We start from the raw sequence: 19,001 nt of genomic DNA, 5'->3' as shown, positions 1-19,001 counted from the left end.
CAGGTGAAGTGTTCAGGGACATGTCAGATATTTTGGCCTCTTCACCTTTCGGTCTCCACGTTAGTGTCGTCCTGCAAGCAGCCATACATCTGGCCTTCTACGGCTTCTTGCGACCAGGCGAGTTTACCTGCAGTAGCCCCTCGGCACGCATGCTGTGCAAGCACCATCTAGTCAGGTTCGAGGACCACTTCATCCTACATTTAGCGGTTTCCAAGACACAGCAGCTTGGATCAGGCACGGACATACACTTCTATAAGACCTACAACCGCTGGTGCCCGGTCACTGTTCTCACCCGCTTGTTGACCCTTTTGGCCGATCAACCAGGGACTGGCCCACTTCTGCCCTTCCACACGAAACCTCTCAACGCAGCCCAGTTCATGGAACATGTCAGGATACTCCTGGGCATCCTTCACCTCAATCCTGCCCACTACTCTGGACATTCATTTCGTATCGGGGCAGCTTCGACGGCCTCCCGCCAAGGGGTCCCGGTCCATGTTATCAAAAAGTTGGGTAGATGGAAGTCCTCCTGTTTTGCCCGTTACATACCCAATCCGCAAGTGGAGATGGCCCAGGCCTTTGTCAAATTCACCCAGTAACAGTCTTGGTTCAATAAAATGTATTCCCTACCTGAGTGTTTTGCCCCCTTATTTTGGTATACCGTACGTTAGACCAGGGCACACTTTCAGGTCCATTTCAAGTAAGCGAGTTTATGTTATCCTTGTTTGTCATCCTTATCCGTATCGGTCAGAGGGCTCTACACCATAAATAGAAAGGCCAGTATGGTGGCCTGAAATTATGGGAGGAGCCCAGTCGTGTATATAACCCACCGTTCGCCCATCCTTCCTCGTCGGTTCCGGTGCGCGATACCCGCCCACCCGCCCCTTTATCAGGGCTTTTCTCCAGCATACTCCTCATATGAGTACTCATTTCATCATTTCATATTCATTTCATTTTGAGGTATGCCCCCTTATTTTGGTATACCGTACGTTAGACCAGGGCACACTTTCAGGTCCATTTCAAGTAAGCGAGTTTATGTTATCCTTGTTTGTCATCCTTATCCGTATCGGTCAGAGGGCTCTACACCATAAATATATATATATATATATATATATATATATATATATATATATATATATATATATATATATATAAAATTTCAATCAATACCCCAGTGAACACAAGAACAATTTCCAAAATCTTGAAAAAACTGAGTTTTATAGAACATTTGTTTACCTCCATTACATGAAAGTAAGGTTAATGAAAAAATGAATATGCCCCACAACAAACACTACTACAGTAGGTGCCGCCGATTTTGTGTTTCCTGCGTGATCCCATCAAGCTGGTTCTTGGCAACAGGCTTCTCTAACCAGCGTGACCCCGTCTCGCACTGGCTGCAATAGGAAAATGTCACATTTTCCTATAGCAGCAAGCGCGAGAAATAAGCGACAATGTCGCCTCTCTAATAAGACCTGCATTTCTTCAGGGGCAAACCAGACCCTTAGGTCTGGTAGGAATTCTAAGGGGAACCCCCTACGCCAAAAAAACGAAGTGGGGGTCTCCCCAAAATCCATACCAGACCCCTATCCAAGGACGCAGCCTGGCCAGTCAAGAAAGGGGTTGGGAAGCAAGCGCCCCCCCCCCCCCCAGCTGTACCAGACCGCGTGCCCTCAACATGGGGGGGTGTGTGCTTTGGGGAAGGGGGGCGCCATGCTGTTTACATCTGCATCTCCCCGTTCTCCCTCCCCGTGAAATGATCGCGGGTATCCCCGCGGCGATCGAGTTCACGGGAACCGCGGTCGGACTCACAGGGGCGCGCACGTGATGTCACTGCGGAAATTTTAAATGGACGTACCTGTAATTAGGATTTTGTTGTCTAAAATTTAGCTTTGCTCCTTCTAAGAGTTTCATTGGGGTGTATTCATTTTTGCAACATGGTTTTGAATGAAAAAAAAATAATATTTTTTTGTGTGTGCAAATTAACAAATCTTGGTTGCAATCAGTGGCCAGCATTTGTGGGAGTATTTTGCAGTATAGTATCCCATAGAAAATGTTCATTCTGAAAGCATAGTAACGCCTTTCCTGATCAATCAGTTGGGGTGTACTCAAAGGAGGAGCTTGTTCCTGAAGCTGTCTCCATTGTCCTGCCCTTGCTGGCCCAGCTTGTCTTTGACCTGCTTCTGCCTTTCCTTTCCTTGCCTTTCCTTTCCTTTCCATTGCCATTTGGCTAGTTCTTGAACACTGCTTGTCCCTGCTAATGGTGTGCACTTTATCTGCACACCAACTGCAAACCCTGCCTCCTACTCTCCTTGCTGTCTGTCTTTTGCTGCCCTCAGCTGGTCTCAAAGTACACTTCCAGTCTGTGAGTGTTCCTACCAACTGCTTTTCTAGTCAGCTTTTCTGTGCTGACTCCGTCTGTGACCCTGTTCTTTGGCAATATCCTCACCCCATGCTCACTGATCTGACTGAGCACCCCCCAGTCAAGTATTCCTCCAGAAGTAAGCGCCTGCTGAGTGGAATTTTGTCATCCATGATAGTCTGTGCTCTCTTATTCCTTGTTTTGTATTCCGTGTGTGTGTATACCTGAGGTGTAAGGGAAGCTCTTTTGTATTATATACCAAAAGGAGTCACACTACCAAGTAAAAAAAAAAAAGACCATATAAACTGACTGAAATGAGCTATATCACATATAAAAGTTAACATAACAATAAAGTCCAATGTGTAGATGTGTAAAAAATCACCACCAGCTAAGGTCATATAAATTATGAAGCCACCACTAAATGGTAAGAGTACACACTTACCAGCTGTAGTGTGACCCCCTATTTATAAAGAAGTCATGTGTGCTTTCATTAGGGCACCTAGCCCTGGATAGCTTAATGGCAACACCTCTGGCTACCCCACTGGCATATAGTTATGACTGGTTCTCAGATAGACATCGTCCCATATACATGATCCGTGAGAGTATAAAAATGAAAAAGATGATCCAAAAATTACACTTACATTCTGAAGATTAAAAAACACTCAATAACAAATCCTCGCTGGCCAGATAACAGCACCCGCACTTCCGGGAACTCGCGTTGATATCAGGATGACGCTCTGCCTTACACATTTCGTCACATGTGATGTTTTCCCTGGGCATTTATCTATCTATCTATCTATCTATCTATATATATATATATATATATATATATATATATATATATATATACGTGATTCTGCACTTCTTCTCCCTAGTGGGCATACACATGCACCACTGGTAGGCCTCTTCTGCTGTTATAACAGCAGAAGCTGATCTTCGGGTGCTGGGCAATGGACTTTGGGCAGAGACAGAGCTGTGCCTATGTAGACAAGGCAGAGGTCTGTTCTGATAAAGTTTAAAGAAAAACACTTGTTAGACACATAGTTAACCCTTTGATCTCCTTAGATGTCTAACTCCTTCACAACCAGTGTCATTATTACAGTGACAGTGTTTTTTTGTTTTTTTTAGCACTGATCACTGTATTAGTGTCACTGTCACTGGTCCCAACAAGCTCCTGAAGAATCTGCAGTGTGAAATGCATAATTTAATCATTACCATGTAATCCAGAGCGTGAGCTATTCATCTAGCCATGATATATTAAGATCAGGATTTGTTATATGCTGATGAGTGTTTTTTTTTTTTTTTTCTTATGTGTTTTTTATATAAGTGGTATAATAATTTGTGGCTTTATTTCAAAATCTTTTATATTATTTTTATGTTGACATATATATTTATGAATACAATTATTATTTTTATTTTATTCATATACAATAATAAAGTGTTCTCATTCTTGAGAGTTTTTGTCACCTAAAAAATCCCATTTTATTTTTATTTTTGTGTGTGTATCTAATGCTAGAGATGTGGTACATTGCATATCTACCACTGGGAATTTAAATATGGATCTATAAGATATATAGAAAAGGCTTATTATTTTGAGGCATGTAGTATCCAAAACATATATAAGTACATATACTGGGTAAACACTCTCCTAATATTTATACTATACCCTGAATTTAGCCTAGAATTGCGAGACATATGAATCTAATATTGCATGACACACCTTCACTGAGTCTGTCTAATACTTACTTAGAAGCCCTAAGGAATGTTTCCAAGTTGAGGAGTTGTTTTCCAACTATATTGTTAAAACACTGAACGTTATTGATCTGTTATTCTGCTATGGCCTGATTAATACTTTAGAATCTAGAAAACAACAGCAAGTTTATAAACACATTATACCATATTGTCTATTATTATGAAGGCTGTAAAAAAAAATAAAAGTGCAAATTATACATATGTACATTATTAATAGATCCACAACTTACAATAAACAACCATCCTGTAAAGTGAACAAAAAAAAATCCCCAAACTCTGGGCTACACTCCAAGCAGAAATGCAAATGATCACAAGTGCTTACAATGATTTGCCAGTATTGTCTGTGTTATTTTAGTGGCATTAAATCTTGCATGTGACAAGGTGTCCTCCATACTGTGCAGAGTTTTCTGTGAAAGCAGTTATTTTGTCATTACCGCTGCACAGGCTACACATAAAACATGTTATGAATTATGTCAGTAAGTCATTTCATCTCAAGAAAACATATTGACTCCAAGCCTGTCTAATTACATGCATTGACACAATGACTTCCCCAAGGGGTAATTACATTTCAGTTTTCGCTAGGAATTTTCTTTAGAAAATATTAGCAGGAACTTGTAATGGTCACAAGATACTGTCTATTATAATATTACATTCATTAGACATATTGTAAAAAAATCTATAACAACAATATTGCGCAAATGGAAAGAAGAAAAGAAAAATATATAAGCGATCGGCTGCTGACACGCTAAAATTAGGGACCCTTTTAGCTGAGAGATATGTCAAAAGTGTAGTGTAAGCGCTCTGCTTATATGACTTAAGATGATCCAAAATGGTATGTGCTCATGTATACTAAAACATGAAAAAAATAATAACCCCCAAAGAGATAGGGGTGATGCTACAAAGTAACAAAAGTTTATAAATACATAGAAAGTGACCCCTAAATATGTGTATAGACAAAAAATAAATATCAAAATATGTGTATAAACAAACAATATTTGTATAGAAACTGTATAAATAATTATCCCAGTGATAAGACAACCAAAAACTGTAAATGAATGATCACAGTAATAAAGTTCATAGATGTGCATATAGTCCAGATAAACATGCAATTTATCAATCCGGATGTATTGTGATGACAACAAAAATTCCTGTGGTATTGTGATCGAAGAGAATAGTATTTCACCCTGTGACGATCCCACCACCTTATAGGGCACGAGCTTACCAGATCTAAATGACCCTAGTAGACATACGCCTCAGGGGTCAAACAAAGCTTGTGATCTCAGCCAGTGTAATGGATATACCGATCATGGCATTTGCGACTCCAACAAACGACTAGATGAAGTAAGAATTCCTCAAGTACAAGTCCGACAACAACTCAGGCATGGGGAATGAAAGAATAAAGCCAACATGGCATAATAACGTTTTTAAAAAACTCTTTAATAAAAATATGGCTAAAACTCACATTTCCAAGATGGGTAATACAGCATATCAGAGAGAAAAAGATGGCAGTAGCAGAGTCCTCCCGACGCGTTTCGACCCACCGGTCATCATCTGGGCTTTATTCTTTCATTCCCCATGCCTGAGTTGTTGTCGGACTTGTACTTGAGGAATTCTTACTTCATCTAGTCGTTTGTTGGAGTCGCAAATGCCATGATCGGTATATCCATTACACTGGCTGAGATCACAAGCTTTGTTTGACCCCTGAGGCGTATGTCTACTAGGGTCATTTAGATCTGGTAAGCTCGTGCCCTATAAGGTGGTGGGATCGTCACAGGGTGAAATACTATTCTCTTCGATCACAATACCACAGGAATTTTTGTTGTCATCACAATACATCCGGATTGATAAATTGCATGTTTATCTGGACTATATGCACATCTATGAACTTTATTACTGTGATCATTCATTTACAGTTTTTGGTTGTCTTATCACTGGGATAATTATTTATACAGTTTCTATACAAATATTGTTTGTTTATACACATATTTTGATATTTATTTTTTGTCTATACACATATTTAGGGGTCACTTTCTATGTATTTATAAACTTTTGTTACTTTGTAGCATCACCCCTATCTCTTTGGGGGTTATTATTTTTTTCATGTTTTAGTATACATGAGCACATACCATTTTGGATCATCTTAAGTCATATAAGCAGAGCGCTTACACTACACTTTTGACATATCTCTCAGCTAAAAGGGTCCCTAATTTTAGCGTGTCAGCAGCCGATCGCTTATATATTTTTCTTTTCTTCTTTCCATTTGCGCAATATTGTTGTTATAGATTTTGTTACTGGGCTTTAGTGGATTAATATTGCAGCATTGGTTAAAAAAAACCTTTCATAGGTATAATGGATATATTTGACTATAGAGCTTCACATAAAGTGAACACAGATGGTGTATTTGTCCCTGATAGTAGTAATACCGAGATCGGGGGTCTTTTTATAAGGTTGAAAAACATCATGTCCACCGAATTACATTTGCAGTGGGACTTGGTGTTTCTACAACAATACATCACTGAACAGATGGTTCCTCGTAGCCTCAGATGGGATGTGTGCCCACAACAGGGAGAGACGGATCCTGACTCTTGGTTTAAATATTTTAATGAGGCAGGAACCAATCTTCTTTCTTTTCTCATTTTAAAGAAAAAGGCCCGTCTAACAAATTTAGATAAAGAAATTAAGGAAATCAAAGATAAGCTAAATATCTATAAAGGTTCATCGGAATACACCTCTCTTTCATCTAATTTACTCAACCATTTAGAGAAAGAGGACCGAGAACAAAAAAATAAAAAACAGAAAAAATATTCTCGAGATACAAACGACTACAAAACGAATAATGTATTTGGATGGCAAAAGCTATTTTTAGCACCACCCTCTGACCACACTGCTCCCGCTATGAACATGGAAAGTAGTCCATATCCTGGTACCTCTTCCTCCCAGGACATGTCCTTCCCTAGATCATACAGCGAGGTTGTACAAAAACGACCTGATAAGGGGACACAAAACGTTCAACATCCCAATCAATATATGTCGAACCCTCAAAAAAGGGGTAGGGGTGGATTAAGAGGAAAAAGGGGTGGACGTGGAAATCAAAGGGGTAACTCCCATTACAGGAACAGCTCTGTTTCAGACAATTATAATAACTCATCATACTATTCCTCACCACGAACATCATATCCTTCCAATCATCAGAATTATCCCTCCCTCCCCCGAGAGCCGAATTCCCCTAATTATTCTAATCGGGGAATCCAGCACTACGAGGACATACCCCCGTCACAGAACAGGTTTGCACCTTTGCGTGATATGAGAAACTCTGACAACACCTATATCAGGCACTCTCCTTCTCCCTATCCATACAACCCTCCTAACATTAATTACGAACAACAGGGTTTTCACGAAGACCCTTACCCCAAGAAAAGGGGCCAAGAACGAAGAGAGGTTGCAGAGGGGGATGGAGATTACAAAGACGGAAAAAGAAGAAGACTCTGACAGGACAGGGGGTTTTCAATTTAAGCACCAAGTCTTTTACACCTGAAGAAATGTCAGTTCTAGACAAGGGCTTAAAATTTGCACCCCCCAACAAACTCAATAAATTTTCCACTTTTATAGACATACATAAATTTACACGGAAGATAAATATTCAAAGATACCTTACATCTAATCCGTATCGTACAGATTATCATGCCAGTACTTCAGGCACTGTCCACTCAGGGTTATCTAACCCTTCCCTTTTCTCCCCTCCAGTACCCACGGCTCCTGCAGTCAAAATTTTTAGAGATTTGGTACTCAGCGATTTAGCTAAATTACCAGTCAAAAAACATTTTTCCACGTCTTTGCCAAAAGCCGCACTGAGGTCTCTTTGTGATCAAAAACAAGTTATAGTACGCCCCGCCGATAAGGGAGGGGGCATAGTTATACTTGATAAGACCAAATACGAGGAAGAAATGGGGAATATTTTAAGTGAACCAGATACATATAGCAAATTACCCAACAACCCCACCAATGTTTACAAAAAACAATTAAAAACCCTCATCGATAAGGGTTTTGAACAAAAAATTTTGAACAAAAAAGAAAAAGCCTTCTTGGTCCCGACATCCCCCAGAATACCTACAATCTATTATCTGCCTAAAATCCATAAGAGTCTGACGGCCCCCCCAGGCAGACCAATCGTGAGTGGCATCAACTCTGTCACATCACGCATAGGCAGATATATAGATTTCTACCTCCAACCATTGGTTAGAAAGATGCCCTCGTATATACAAGACACAGGGGATACCATTAGAAAACTAGAAGGTATGCAAATTCAAGGACAATGCATTATAGCTACCGCCGATGTAGCATCCTTATATACCTGTATTCCACAGGATAAAGGAATTGAAGCGGTACGCTTTTTTCTAGATCAAGAACACACGTTAGTCCCCTGCCAACGAGACTATATCATAGAATTACTGGAATTTGCTACCAGCCATAGTTACTTCTGGTTTAATGGCCAGTATTACTCCCAACGTAGAGGCGTGGCCATGGGGGCCAAATTTGCACCCAGCCTGGCCAATCTTTTTATGGCCAAATGGGAGGAGGATGTCGTCTATGCCCGGCGGAGCCCACTATTGAGGTTGTGGGTCCGGTACATAGACGACATCCTCCTCCTATGGGGGGGCTCCCCTGAGACACTTTGCGAATTTTTCCGTGGTCTAAATAACAACGACAGAGGAATCTCGTTAACTTATCAAACCAGTACAGAAAAAATACAATTTTTAGATTTAGAAATTGGAATTACAACACGAGGTTTTAGTTTTAAAACACATTTCAAGGCCACCGACCGCAACAGCTATATTGCTATGGATAGCTGCCATCATAAAAGCTGGCTCACTTCCGTCCCACGTAGCCAATTCATTAGACTACGTCGTAATTGCACTGATGATTCCACCTTTCTAGAACAGGCGAATTGTTTAAAACAACATTTTTTGGATAAGGGATACCATGCACCAACCCTGGAAAAACAACTACAGGAGGTGTCTTATATAGATAGGGACACCCTTTTACAGGTTAAAACCCCTCAGAACAAGAATGATAAATTTAAGTGGTCGTTCATAACCACTTTTAACATGCAATACAGGCAAGTAAAAAAGATTTTTAACAAACATTGGGAGGTCTTAAAAAAAAAAGGATCCTGTTCTTGGTCCCAATCTTCCGGATAGAGCGAATGTCCTATTCAGAGGGGCCCCTACTCTACAAGGCAAAATTGCCCCCAACATCATTAATCCCCCTATCCGGCCTACCTTTTTCCATAATCTGACGGGCTATTTTCCGTGCAGAAAATGTAGCGTGTGTCAACACAATGCATTGACACAACGCAGAATCTCAGAATTTACATCTACAATAACTGGGAAAAGATACCCAATTAAATGTTTCTGCACCTGTAAAACCAAATATGTGGTTTATTTAATAACCTGCCCTTGTGGAAAACAGTATGTTGGTCGTACCACCAGAACTTTTTCCACAAGGGTCGGTGAACATATTTCTTTGATTAGAAGCAAATTGTCCAAACACACGGTGCCGAAGCATTATAGAGAGTGTCACAATAATGATTTACGTGGCACACACTTTATTGCAATAGATAAATACACCCCACCGTGGAGAGGGGGGCCTCTAACTCGTGGGGTTTCCAGATTAGAAACCTTCTGGATCTATGAGCTCCAGTCCCACTCCCCATTCGGGATGAATGTGGAGTGGGACATTAATGCCTTTATAGATGACTCATAGGATCTTGTAGCGCTATTGGTAATTTGCTATTCGGTATTATAAATGTAAATCTGTGGGTATATTTACAAGTATTCTATTTCATTTTACATTGCATATATTTTTATTCCATTCATTTATTTTAAGATTTGATTTATTTCATTTCATTTATTCTCTATTTTTTATTTATTTTTTATTTTTGTGTTTCATGACGAAACAGTCATTTAGATCATATGAGGATTATATAACAGGTCTGATTTATTTTAGTATATTTATTTTCCATTTTTATGCTCTATGATAAAATAGTCATTTAGATTGCATGACGATTAACATATGGCATTATGTATAATGGGTTATATCCTTTATGTGCTGATGTGAAGTTTTATCCATTTCTTTAATGGCCACTAGGTGTCATCACGCCACCTTTTTTCAAAAGCACCTGAAGTGAAGTAACCCTCTCTCCAGCCCTACGTGTTGTCTTTGTTTTCATTCTCCGCATGCACCGGAAGTTCACTCACTTCCGGTTACGGAGTCCGTGGAGGCGCACTTCCTGTTCCGGTTCATAATCGGGGCAATGGTAAGTGATATCCTTCCATGTCACCCTAAATGGCAAAATGTGATGCATATTGAGGATTGGTTTCCTCCTTGCCACTCTCAATCGGATCATATCAAAAGGCTCTTGGTTCCCCTTTTTTTCTTTTGCGCGGAACACATGTAATGCGAAGCGTGGAACGCACGTGGAACGCACACTAGATCGAGGCGTGGAACGCACGCCGAGGCCGCCATTTCTATTTACACCGGAAGTGGAGCTATGACCGCTTCCCATTTCTATTTTAGACTCTAATTTTAAATAGATTGAAGGTATAGGTGGAGCGCATATGAATCGAGGCCTGGAACGCACGCCCGGCCGCCATCTTGCAATACCGGAAGTGGGCATAATTGCGATGATTGAGGGGTTTGCTTCACTTTGGGGTGTGAGTACCTATATAAGGCAGTAGGGCAGTAGCGGTAGTCCACCCCAGATGATGACCGGTGGGTCGAAACGCGTCGGGAGGACTCTGCTACTGCCATCTTTTTCTCTCTGATATGCTGTATTACCCATCTTGGAAATGTGAGTTTTAGCCATATTTTTATTAAAGAGTTTTTTAAAAACGTTATTATGCCATGTTGGCTTTATTCTTTCATTCCCCATGCCTGAGTTGTTGTCGGACTTGTACTTGAGGAATTCTTACTTCATCTAGTCGTTTGTTGGAGTCGCAAATGCCATGATCGGTATATCCATTACACTGGCTGAGATCACAAGCTTTGTTTGACCCCTGAGGCGTATGTCTACTAGGGTCATTTAGATCTGGTAAGCTCGTGCCCTATAAGGTGGTGGGATCGTCACAGGGTGAAATACTATTCTCTTCGATCACAATACCACAGGAATTTTTGTTGTCATCACAATACATCCGGATTGATAAATTGCATGTTTATCTGGACTATATGCACATCTATGAACTTTATTACTGTGATCATTCATTTACAGTTTTTGGTTGTCTTATCACTGGGATAATTATTTATACAGTTTCTATACAAATATTGTTTGTTTATACACATATTTTGATATTTATTTTTTGTCTATACACATATTTAGGGGTCACTTTCTATGTATTTATAAACTTTTGTTACTTTGTAGCATCACCCCTATCTCTTTGGGGGTTATTATTTTTTTCATGTTTTAGTATACATGAGCACATACCATTTTGGATCATCTTAAGTCATATAAGCAGAGCGCTTACACTACACTTTTGACATTAGACATATTGTAGTTTTATTTTACAATACAAAATAATCTCACAACAGTCAGCAGAATTGCTAATAAGTACCTCTCTCTCTCTCTTCTGTCTATTGAATGTAACCAGCACAATAATAAACAACCACTCATGGTACTCAGCTACAAAATAGGTGTCATACCAATGCACTAAGGACTGCACCAAAGAGTTTTTAATTGCTTGGTAGCTTGTGATTATTGAATATCTAAAACCAAAACATTTTGAGTTAGAGATTTTTGATGTAGTAGTAATGGTTAAAGCCTTTGTGTTTTTTTGTTGCCTTCTGTGTTTCATTGGGGAAATGTTCCTACATTTCCTGTTTTAGAGATGCAACCGACAGTGAAATCTCTCTAAGGCCCCTTTCACACTGAGGCGTTTAGAAAACGCTCTTAAAACGCATATCGTTTTTACCGCGTTTTTACCGCGTTAGCGCTAAAAATAGCGCTAACGCCCATGCGTTTTTCTAGCGTTTTTGGAGCGTTTTTGAAGCGTTGGAATCAACAAACAACCCCACCCGCTTAGATCACTTCCTGTTATTCCATGAAGGAAGGAACAGACCTACAAGAAGATGGAGTATTTTGAGCTGCTGTTGATATTAGTGCTATATGTTTGGAAACATCAACAACAGAGAGCTCAGCGTCGTTATTGGGTTCATCCCATCAATCAAATGCGTGCAGACAGAGGACAATACATGTTGCTCTATCAGGACCTGAGAGTGCACCCTGAGAAATTTCGAAATTATACTCGGATGAGCATCACAACGTAAGTGGCAATATGTCCTTCATCAACACCCACTACTACTCCCAAACTCAGCCTCCCACTCCCCCTACTCTCAAACTCCTAACCTTAATTCCACTCCCCCTACTCTCAAACTCATAACCTTAATCCCACTCCCCCTACTCTCAAACTCATAACCTTAATCCCACTCCCCCTACTCTCAAACTCATAACCTTAATCCCACTCCCCATACTCTCAAACTCATAACCTTAATTCCACTCCCCCTACTCTCAAACTCATAACCTTAATCCCACTCCCCCTACTCTCAAACTCACAACCTTAATCCCACTCCCCCTACTCTCAAACTCATAACCTTAATCCCACTCCCCCTACTCTCAAACTCATAACCCTAATCCCACTCCCCATACTCTCCAACTCAAAACCCTAACCCTAATCCCACTCTCCATACTCTCCAACTCCAAAACCTAACCCTAATCCCACTCCCCATACTCTCCAACTCAAAACCCTAACCCTAATCCCACTCTCCATACTCTCCAACTCCAAAACCTAACCCTAATCCCACTCCCCATACTCTCCAACTCAAAATCCTAACCCTAATCCCACTCTCCATACTCTCCAACTCCAAAACCTAACCCTAATCCCACTCTCCATACTCTCCAACTCAAAACCCTAACCCTAATCCCACTCTCCATACTCTCCAACTCAAAACCCTAACCCTAATCCCACTCTCCATACTCTCCAACTCAAAACCCTAACCCTAATCCCACTCCCCATACTCTCCAACTCAAAACCCTAACCCTAATCCCACTCTCCATACTCTCCAACTCAAAACCCTAACCCTAATCCCACTCCCCATACTCTCCAACTCAAAAACCTAACCCTAATCCCACTCCCCATACTCTCCAACTCAAAATCCTAACCCTAATCCCACTCTCCATACTCTCCAACTCCAAAACCTAACCCTAATCCCACTCTCCATACTCTCCAACTCAAAACCCTAACCCTAATCCCACTCTCCATACTCTCCAACTCAAAACCCTAACCCTAATCCCACTCCCCATACTCTCCAACTCAAAATCCTAACCCTAATCCCACTCTCCATACTCTCCAACTCCAAAACCTAACCCTAATCCCACTCTCCATACTCTCCAACTCAAAACCCTAACCCTAATCCCACTCCCCATACTCTACAACTCAAAACCCTAACCCTAATGTATTTCTTTCAATAGATTTGACTTTCTGCTCGACCTATTGACAACGGCCTTAATGAGACAGGATACCAATTGCAGAGATGCTATAACACCATGTGAACGATTACTGCTAACGCTGAGGTAATTTGAGCAGCATATGACTGAGAGCGGACAGATGTAGATCCTGATCTCTCTTGTTATGACTTTATTTATTTTGCATAGTTTCCCATCTAATCCTCATTTTTATTTCGAACGCTAAAATTATTTGTTCTCTTTTTACAGATACTTGGCAACTGGAAATACGTACACATCACTACAGTATGAATTCCGAGTAGGAATATCTACTTTGAGTGAAATTATCAAACATACGTGTGATGAAATATGGAATCTCAAACATCTATTTATGCCCGTTCCGAATAAACAGAAATGGAAGGATATTGCACAGCGGTTCTTCATCAAGACTAATTTCCCGAACTGTCTAGGTGCAATTGATGGCAAACATATTAGGTTAATAAAACCTTGCCATAGTGGAAGTCAATACTATAACTACAAAAAGTATTTTTCTGTTGTTTTGATGGCTGTAGTAGATTCCGACTATAAATTTATATTTGTAGATATTGGATCATTTGGTAGCTCTGCAGACTCCACAGTTTTCCTGAATACAAAATTTGGAAAGCGTCTTGCTTCCAATCAACTGGACTTGCCGGATAACCAACCATTGCCTGGGACAGAGGGTCCTGATTTGCCATATGTTTTTGTGGCTGATGATGCATTTGCCATCCATGAGCATCTTATGAAGCCATACTCTTTGCGAAATCTAGATACTCGGAAGAGAATTTTCAATTACCGTCTATGCCGAGCAAGAAGACTAGTCGAATGCGCCTTTGGAATACTGGCCAACAAATGGCAGATATTCCAGAAACCAATTAATTTAAAAGTAGTAAATGCTTGTAAAGTTATAAAGGCAGCATGTGTGTTACACAACTTAGTACGGGAGAGAGATGGCATTAATTTTGAGGATACATTGTCACATAACATGGAACCAGCCGATTTTCCACATGTCCGTGGCCCAAGAGTGGGTTTTACTATAAGGGACGAGTTTGCAGATTATTTTTTGAGTCCTGCAGGTGCAGTAAGTTGGCAGGGTGATATGATCTAAACCTTTCCAAATATGAAATTTAAGCTTTTTTTTGGATTTCTTCATCATTGACATGTTCGATTATACATAAAAAAATTTGTAAGAGTCATTTAATTTTTTGGATGTTTGTCCAATTACATATTTATTTGGATTTATATAGTCTTCTGCTATTCTGCTATCACATTTGATGTATGCATTTAATAATGTTTAGATTAAATACAATAGATCACATTTTTGAGAGTCGTTGAAATTTCATTAATTAATAATCCAAAAATTAATAAAATTGAGTCGTATTCTGTCTTTTGGGACTATGGTGCGTGGGACAAAGGTTGGGATTATGTCTTTTTGGAGTGGTTTTCGGGTTAGGGTTGTGAGTAATCCCACTCCTCCATGTCCAAATCTCTGAACACAGGCAGGTTTCCGTTACATCAGAGGGGGGGGCACCCATACGTCACGGGGAACCCCGGGTTTCCCCTTGCGTCAGAGGGGGGCGGGTCAGGCGACGGGTGGCCCCGCCCTCCGTATATAAGAAACGTCAGCCGCCGGAATGCCTGCAGTGTCTCCTCCACGGAGACAGAAGAAGGATGCTGCGCTGCGCTGGATGAGATGAGACATCGCTGGAGAGATGATCATCCGTCGCTGGATAGCAAGAGTGGATTTCCGCCACTGGAATCTTTTATTTTTTTGTAGTTTTAATAAAGGTATTTTTAAAAAGTGTGTTTGTTTGATTTAACCATTTTTTACACTTTCTTTGTGAAATGGTAGGGGTACTTTTGTACCCCCTTACCATTTCAAACAGGGGGGGCCGGGATCTGGGGGTCCGCTTGTTAAAGGTGGCTTCCAGATTCTGATAAGCCCCCCGCCCACAGACCTCCACAACCACCGGCCAGGGTTGTGGGGATGAGGCCCTTGTCCTCATCAACATGGGGACAAGGTGTTTTGAGGGGTCACAGACCCCCAAAGCATCCTCCCAATGTTGAGGGCATGTGGCCTGGTACGGTTCAGGAGGGAGGGGGGCCGCTCTCTCATTCCCCCCTCTTTTGCTGCGGCCTGCCAGGTTGCGTGCTCGGTTAAAGGGTCTGGTATGGATTTTTAGGGGAACCCCACGTCAATTTTTAGTTAAATTTGACGCGGGGTTCCCCTTAATATCCATACCATACCTGAAGGGTCTGGTTATGGATATTTAGGGGGAACCCCACGTCAAATTTTTACATAAATTTGAGGCAGGGTTCCCCTTAATATCCATACCAGACGTGAAGGGCCTGGTAATTGAATTTGGGGGACCCCCACGCTTTTTTTCAAAAAATGTATAAGATTTTTTAACAATGACTTTCAATGAGTGTTCTCTGTATTACGGGAGCTGACAATTCATAATAGCTGCGAGTGATATTAGAGGACTTTTTTTCCAGCATAAATGACACTTTGTGCAGGGACAGTTCTAAGCACCAGAAACATTAGCCCCTTAACAGGCATACTATAGACAACCCCCCCTACAAAATTTAAAGGAATATTCCACTTTTATTGTTTCACTTTAATCATTATTAAAATAACTGCTCCCGAAAAAACGGCTGTTTTTCTAAGTTTTTTTGCATTGATACATGTCCCCTGGGGCAGGACCCGGGTCCCCAAACACTTTTTAGGACAGTAACTTGCAAATTAGCCTTTAAAATTAGCAATTTAGATTATGAACGTTGGAGTCACATAGACTTTAATAGGGTTCTAAAGTATGCTATATACTAGCTCCGTCAAATATTCTTTATACATTCGACAGACACCATAAGCCTTCAAAGACAGATTCGACCGTAATTCATGTGGATTTTATGACGAATGCAATTTTTGAACGAAAAACACAATAAATAAAAAATAATTTCGGGAGTAACTAAATAAATTAAGTTTTCTGATGAAAATGAAATTCCGAAAAAAAAAAAAAATCTGCACATGTCTAGTTTTTAACAACATATCCCTTCTTTTACATTGATTTGACTTTCTTCTTGACCTGCTGACACCTGCCTTGATGAGACAGGATACTATTATATCACCATGTGAACGACTACTTATAATGCTAAGTCATTTTAGAATCACATGTATTAATATTATCAATCATAAACATAATACAAATTTTTATATTTAGGCCAAAAAATTAACATTTATTTGTCAATTTGCACATATGCATGAACTGGCATTTCTTTTCCTTTAATAATATCAAACAAATATATTATCATTTGTAATAGAAAAAACGATATTTCCAAAATAAACTATCATAAGTAAAAAAACTTCTTTAGAAAACAAAACATATATGGTATTTTTTTCGACATTTTAGCTTCAAACATCGTAAGAAACAGTGCAGTGCAACAAAAATTTCCAGGAAGGTTTAACTGTTCTGATAAAACATTACAGATCTTGATAGAATGAGGTGTGAGTGTGTATTTCCTCTCTAGTGGTGTTTGGCTGAGGCATAGAAGTAGGAGGAGGGGGAGGCGGAGGAGGAGGAGCAGCTTGAATTGGGGGATAATAAGTTTGGGGCATATTGTATGGTGCTGGATTGAATTGTGGAGTGAACTGGGGAGTCATGAACATGTTTGGGCCACATGCATTGCTGTAAGAAGATGGACGATAACCAGATTCTTCCCATTGATTCCCATAGCGGATATTTTGTGGCTGGTTGAGGTTTTCGGAGGGTTGGGGATGTAGAATGGGAGGATTACCTTTCAGTTGGTATGATTTTATGATTTTCAAAATATCAATTCGAAGATCGCATTGGAATTCCCTTTTGACCTCTGCAATTTGAGGTATTAAACTTTTAGTGAAGGCAGCAATTTCCGAATTCTCAGTTTTTTGTGAATCAATGAGCTTTTTAACAAGATCAATGAATTCTTGATTGTCAGGGTTTTTCTTTGTTTTGCCTTTTGTTGACCTTCTTGGAGGAGGCTCCGGTGTTTCCCTGTCATCAACATATTCTTCTGGTTGTGGTTCTGTGGTAGTGCTTGTTTCGGGAATAAGCTCCTCTTCCCCACTCTCGCTACTGAAGTTGTTGTCTGTTCTTAAATAAAAAAATGATTACACAGTGTTACTTGAAAATTGCAGTTATTTAGATACCTTTATTAGCAAAAAACAATCATTTAGAAAATTAGGGATAATTGTAATACTTACTGTCTCTCCAGCATAACTGGTCTTAAAAAATCCAATTCGTAAAAATGGCAGTAAATTCTTCCCTTTCTCGCGCCGGATCCACTCCTGATTTGCTGCTGTTTTACGAGTTCACGCTTGTAATTATCTCGCAACGTTTTCCAACGCTGTTTTATTATTTTTACTGAAAGGCAAAAAATGTAAGCATTATGGTTATGGTAGGTGGTTTGTGATTCTGAGGGGTGGGATTAGGGTTATGGTGGGTGGTTTGGGATTATGAGGGGTGGGATTAGGGTTATGGTGGGTGGTTTGGGATTATGAGGGGTGGGATTAGGGTTAGGAGTTTGGGATTATGAGGGTGGGATTAGGGTTATGGTGGGTGGTTTGGGATTATGAGGGGTGGGATTAGGGTTAGGAGTTTGGGATTATGAGGGGTGGGATTAGGGTTATGGTGGGTGGTTTGGGATTATGAGGGGTGGGATTAGGGTTATGGTGGGTGGTTTGGGATTATGAGGGGTGGGATTAGGGTTAGGAGTTTGGGATTATGAGGGTGGGATTAGGGTTATGGTGGGTGGTTTGGGATGATGAGGGGTGGGATTAGGGTTAGGAGTTTGGGATTATGAGGGGTGGGATTAGGGTTATGGTGGGTGGTTTGGGATTATGAGGGGTGGGATTAGGGTTATGGTGGGTGGTTTGGGATTATGAGGGGTGGGATTAGGGTTATGGTGGGTGGTTTGGGATTATGAGGGGTGGGATTAGGGTTAGGAGTTTGGGATTATGAGGGTGGGATTAGGGTTATGGTGGGTGGTTTGGGATTATGAGGGGTGGGATTAGGGTTATGGTGGGTGGTTTGGGATTATGAGGGGTGGGATTAGGGTTAGGAGTTTGGGATTATGAGGGTGGGATTAGGGTTATGGTGGGTGGTTTGGGATTATGAGGGGTGGGATTAGGGTTGTGGTGGGTGGTTTGGGATTATGAGGGGTGGGATTAGGGTTATGGTGGGTGGTTTGGGATTATGAGGGTGGTATTAGGGTTATGGTGGGTGGTTTGGACTTTAGGGGGTAATATGGTAATGAATACCACAATTCAGAATATGAATAGTTTGGGATTTGAACCACTTACTTTTCTCAGCTTTTCTTTTGTTGGAT

The 19,001-nt window shown here is 40.6% G+C and overlaps 1 protein-coding gene across 1 annotated transcript; it reads right to left on the bottom strand.

Annotated features, from left to right (window-relative positions):
• Nucleotides 1–16,910: 16,910 nt before the first annotated feature.
• On the bottom strand, nt 16,911–18,251 carry LOC143976131 (uncharacterized). Its single transcript, XM_077478578.1, has 2 exons — nt 17,878–18,251; nt 16,911–17,767 (listed from the first exon to the last, which is right to left on the bottom strand). Exons 1-2 carry the CDS (start codon nt 17,889–17,891, stop codon nt 17,119–17,121), a joined length of 663 nt encoding a protein of 220 aa, XP_077334704.1. The 5' UTR covers nt 17,892–18,251; the 3' UTR covers nt 16,911–17,118.
• Nucleotides 18,252–19,001: the final 750 nt, after the last annotated feature.

The sequence above is a fragment of the Lithobates pipiens genome, unplaced genomic scaffold, assembly GCF_037356315.1.
Source record: "Lithobates pipiens isolate NorthernLeopardFrog02 unplaced genomic scaffold, aLitPip1_a1.2 Scaffold_13, whole genome shotgun sequence".
Taxonomy (NCBI): domain Eukaryota; kingdom Metazoa; phylum Chordata; class Amphibia; order Anura; family Ranidae; genus Lithobates; species Lithobates pipiens.
This window is presented reverse-complemented; position numbering and strand designations above follow the sequence as displayed.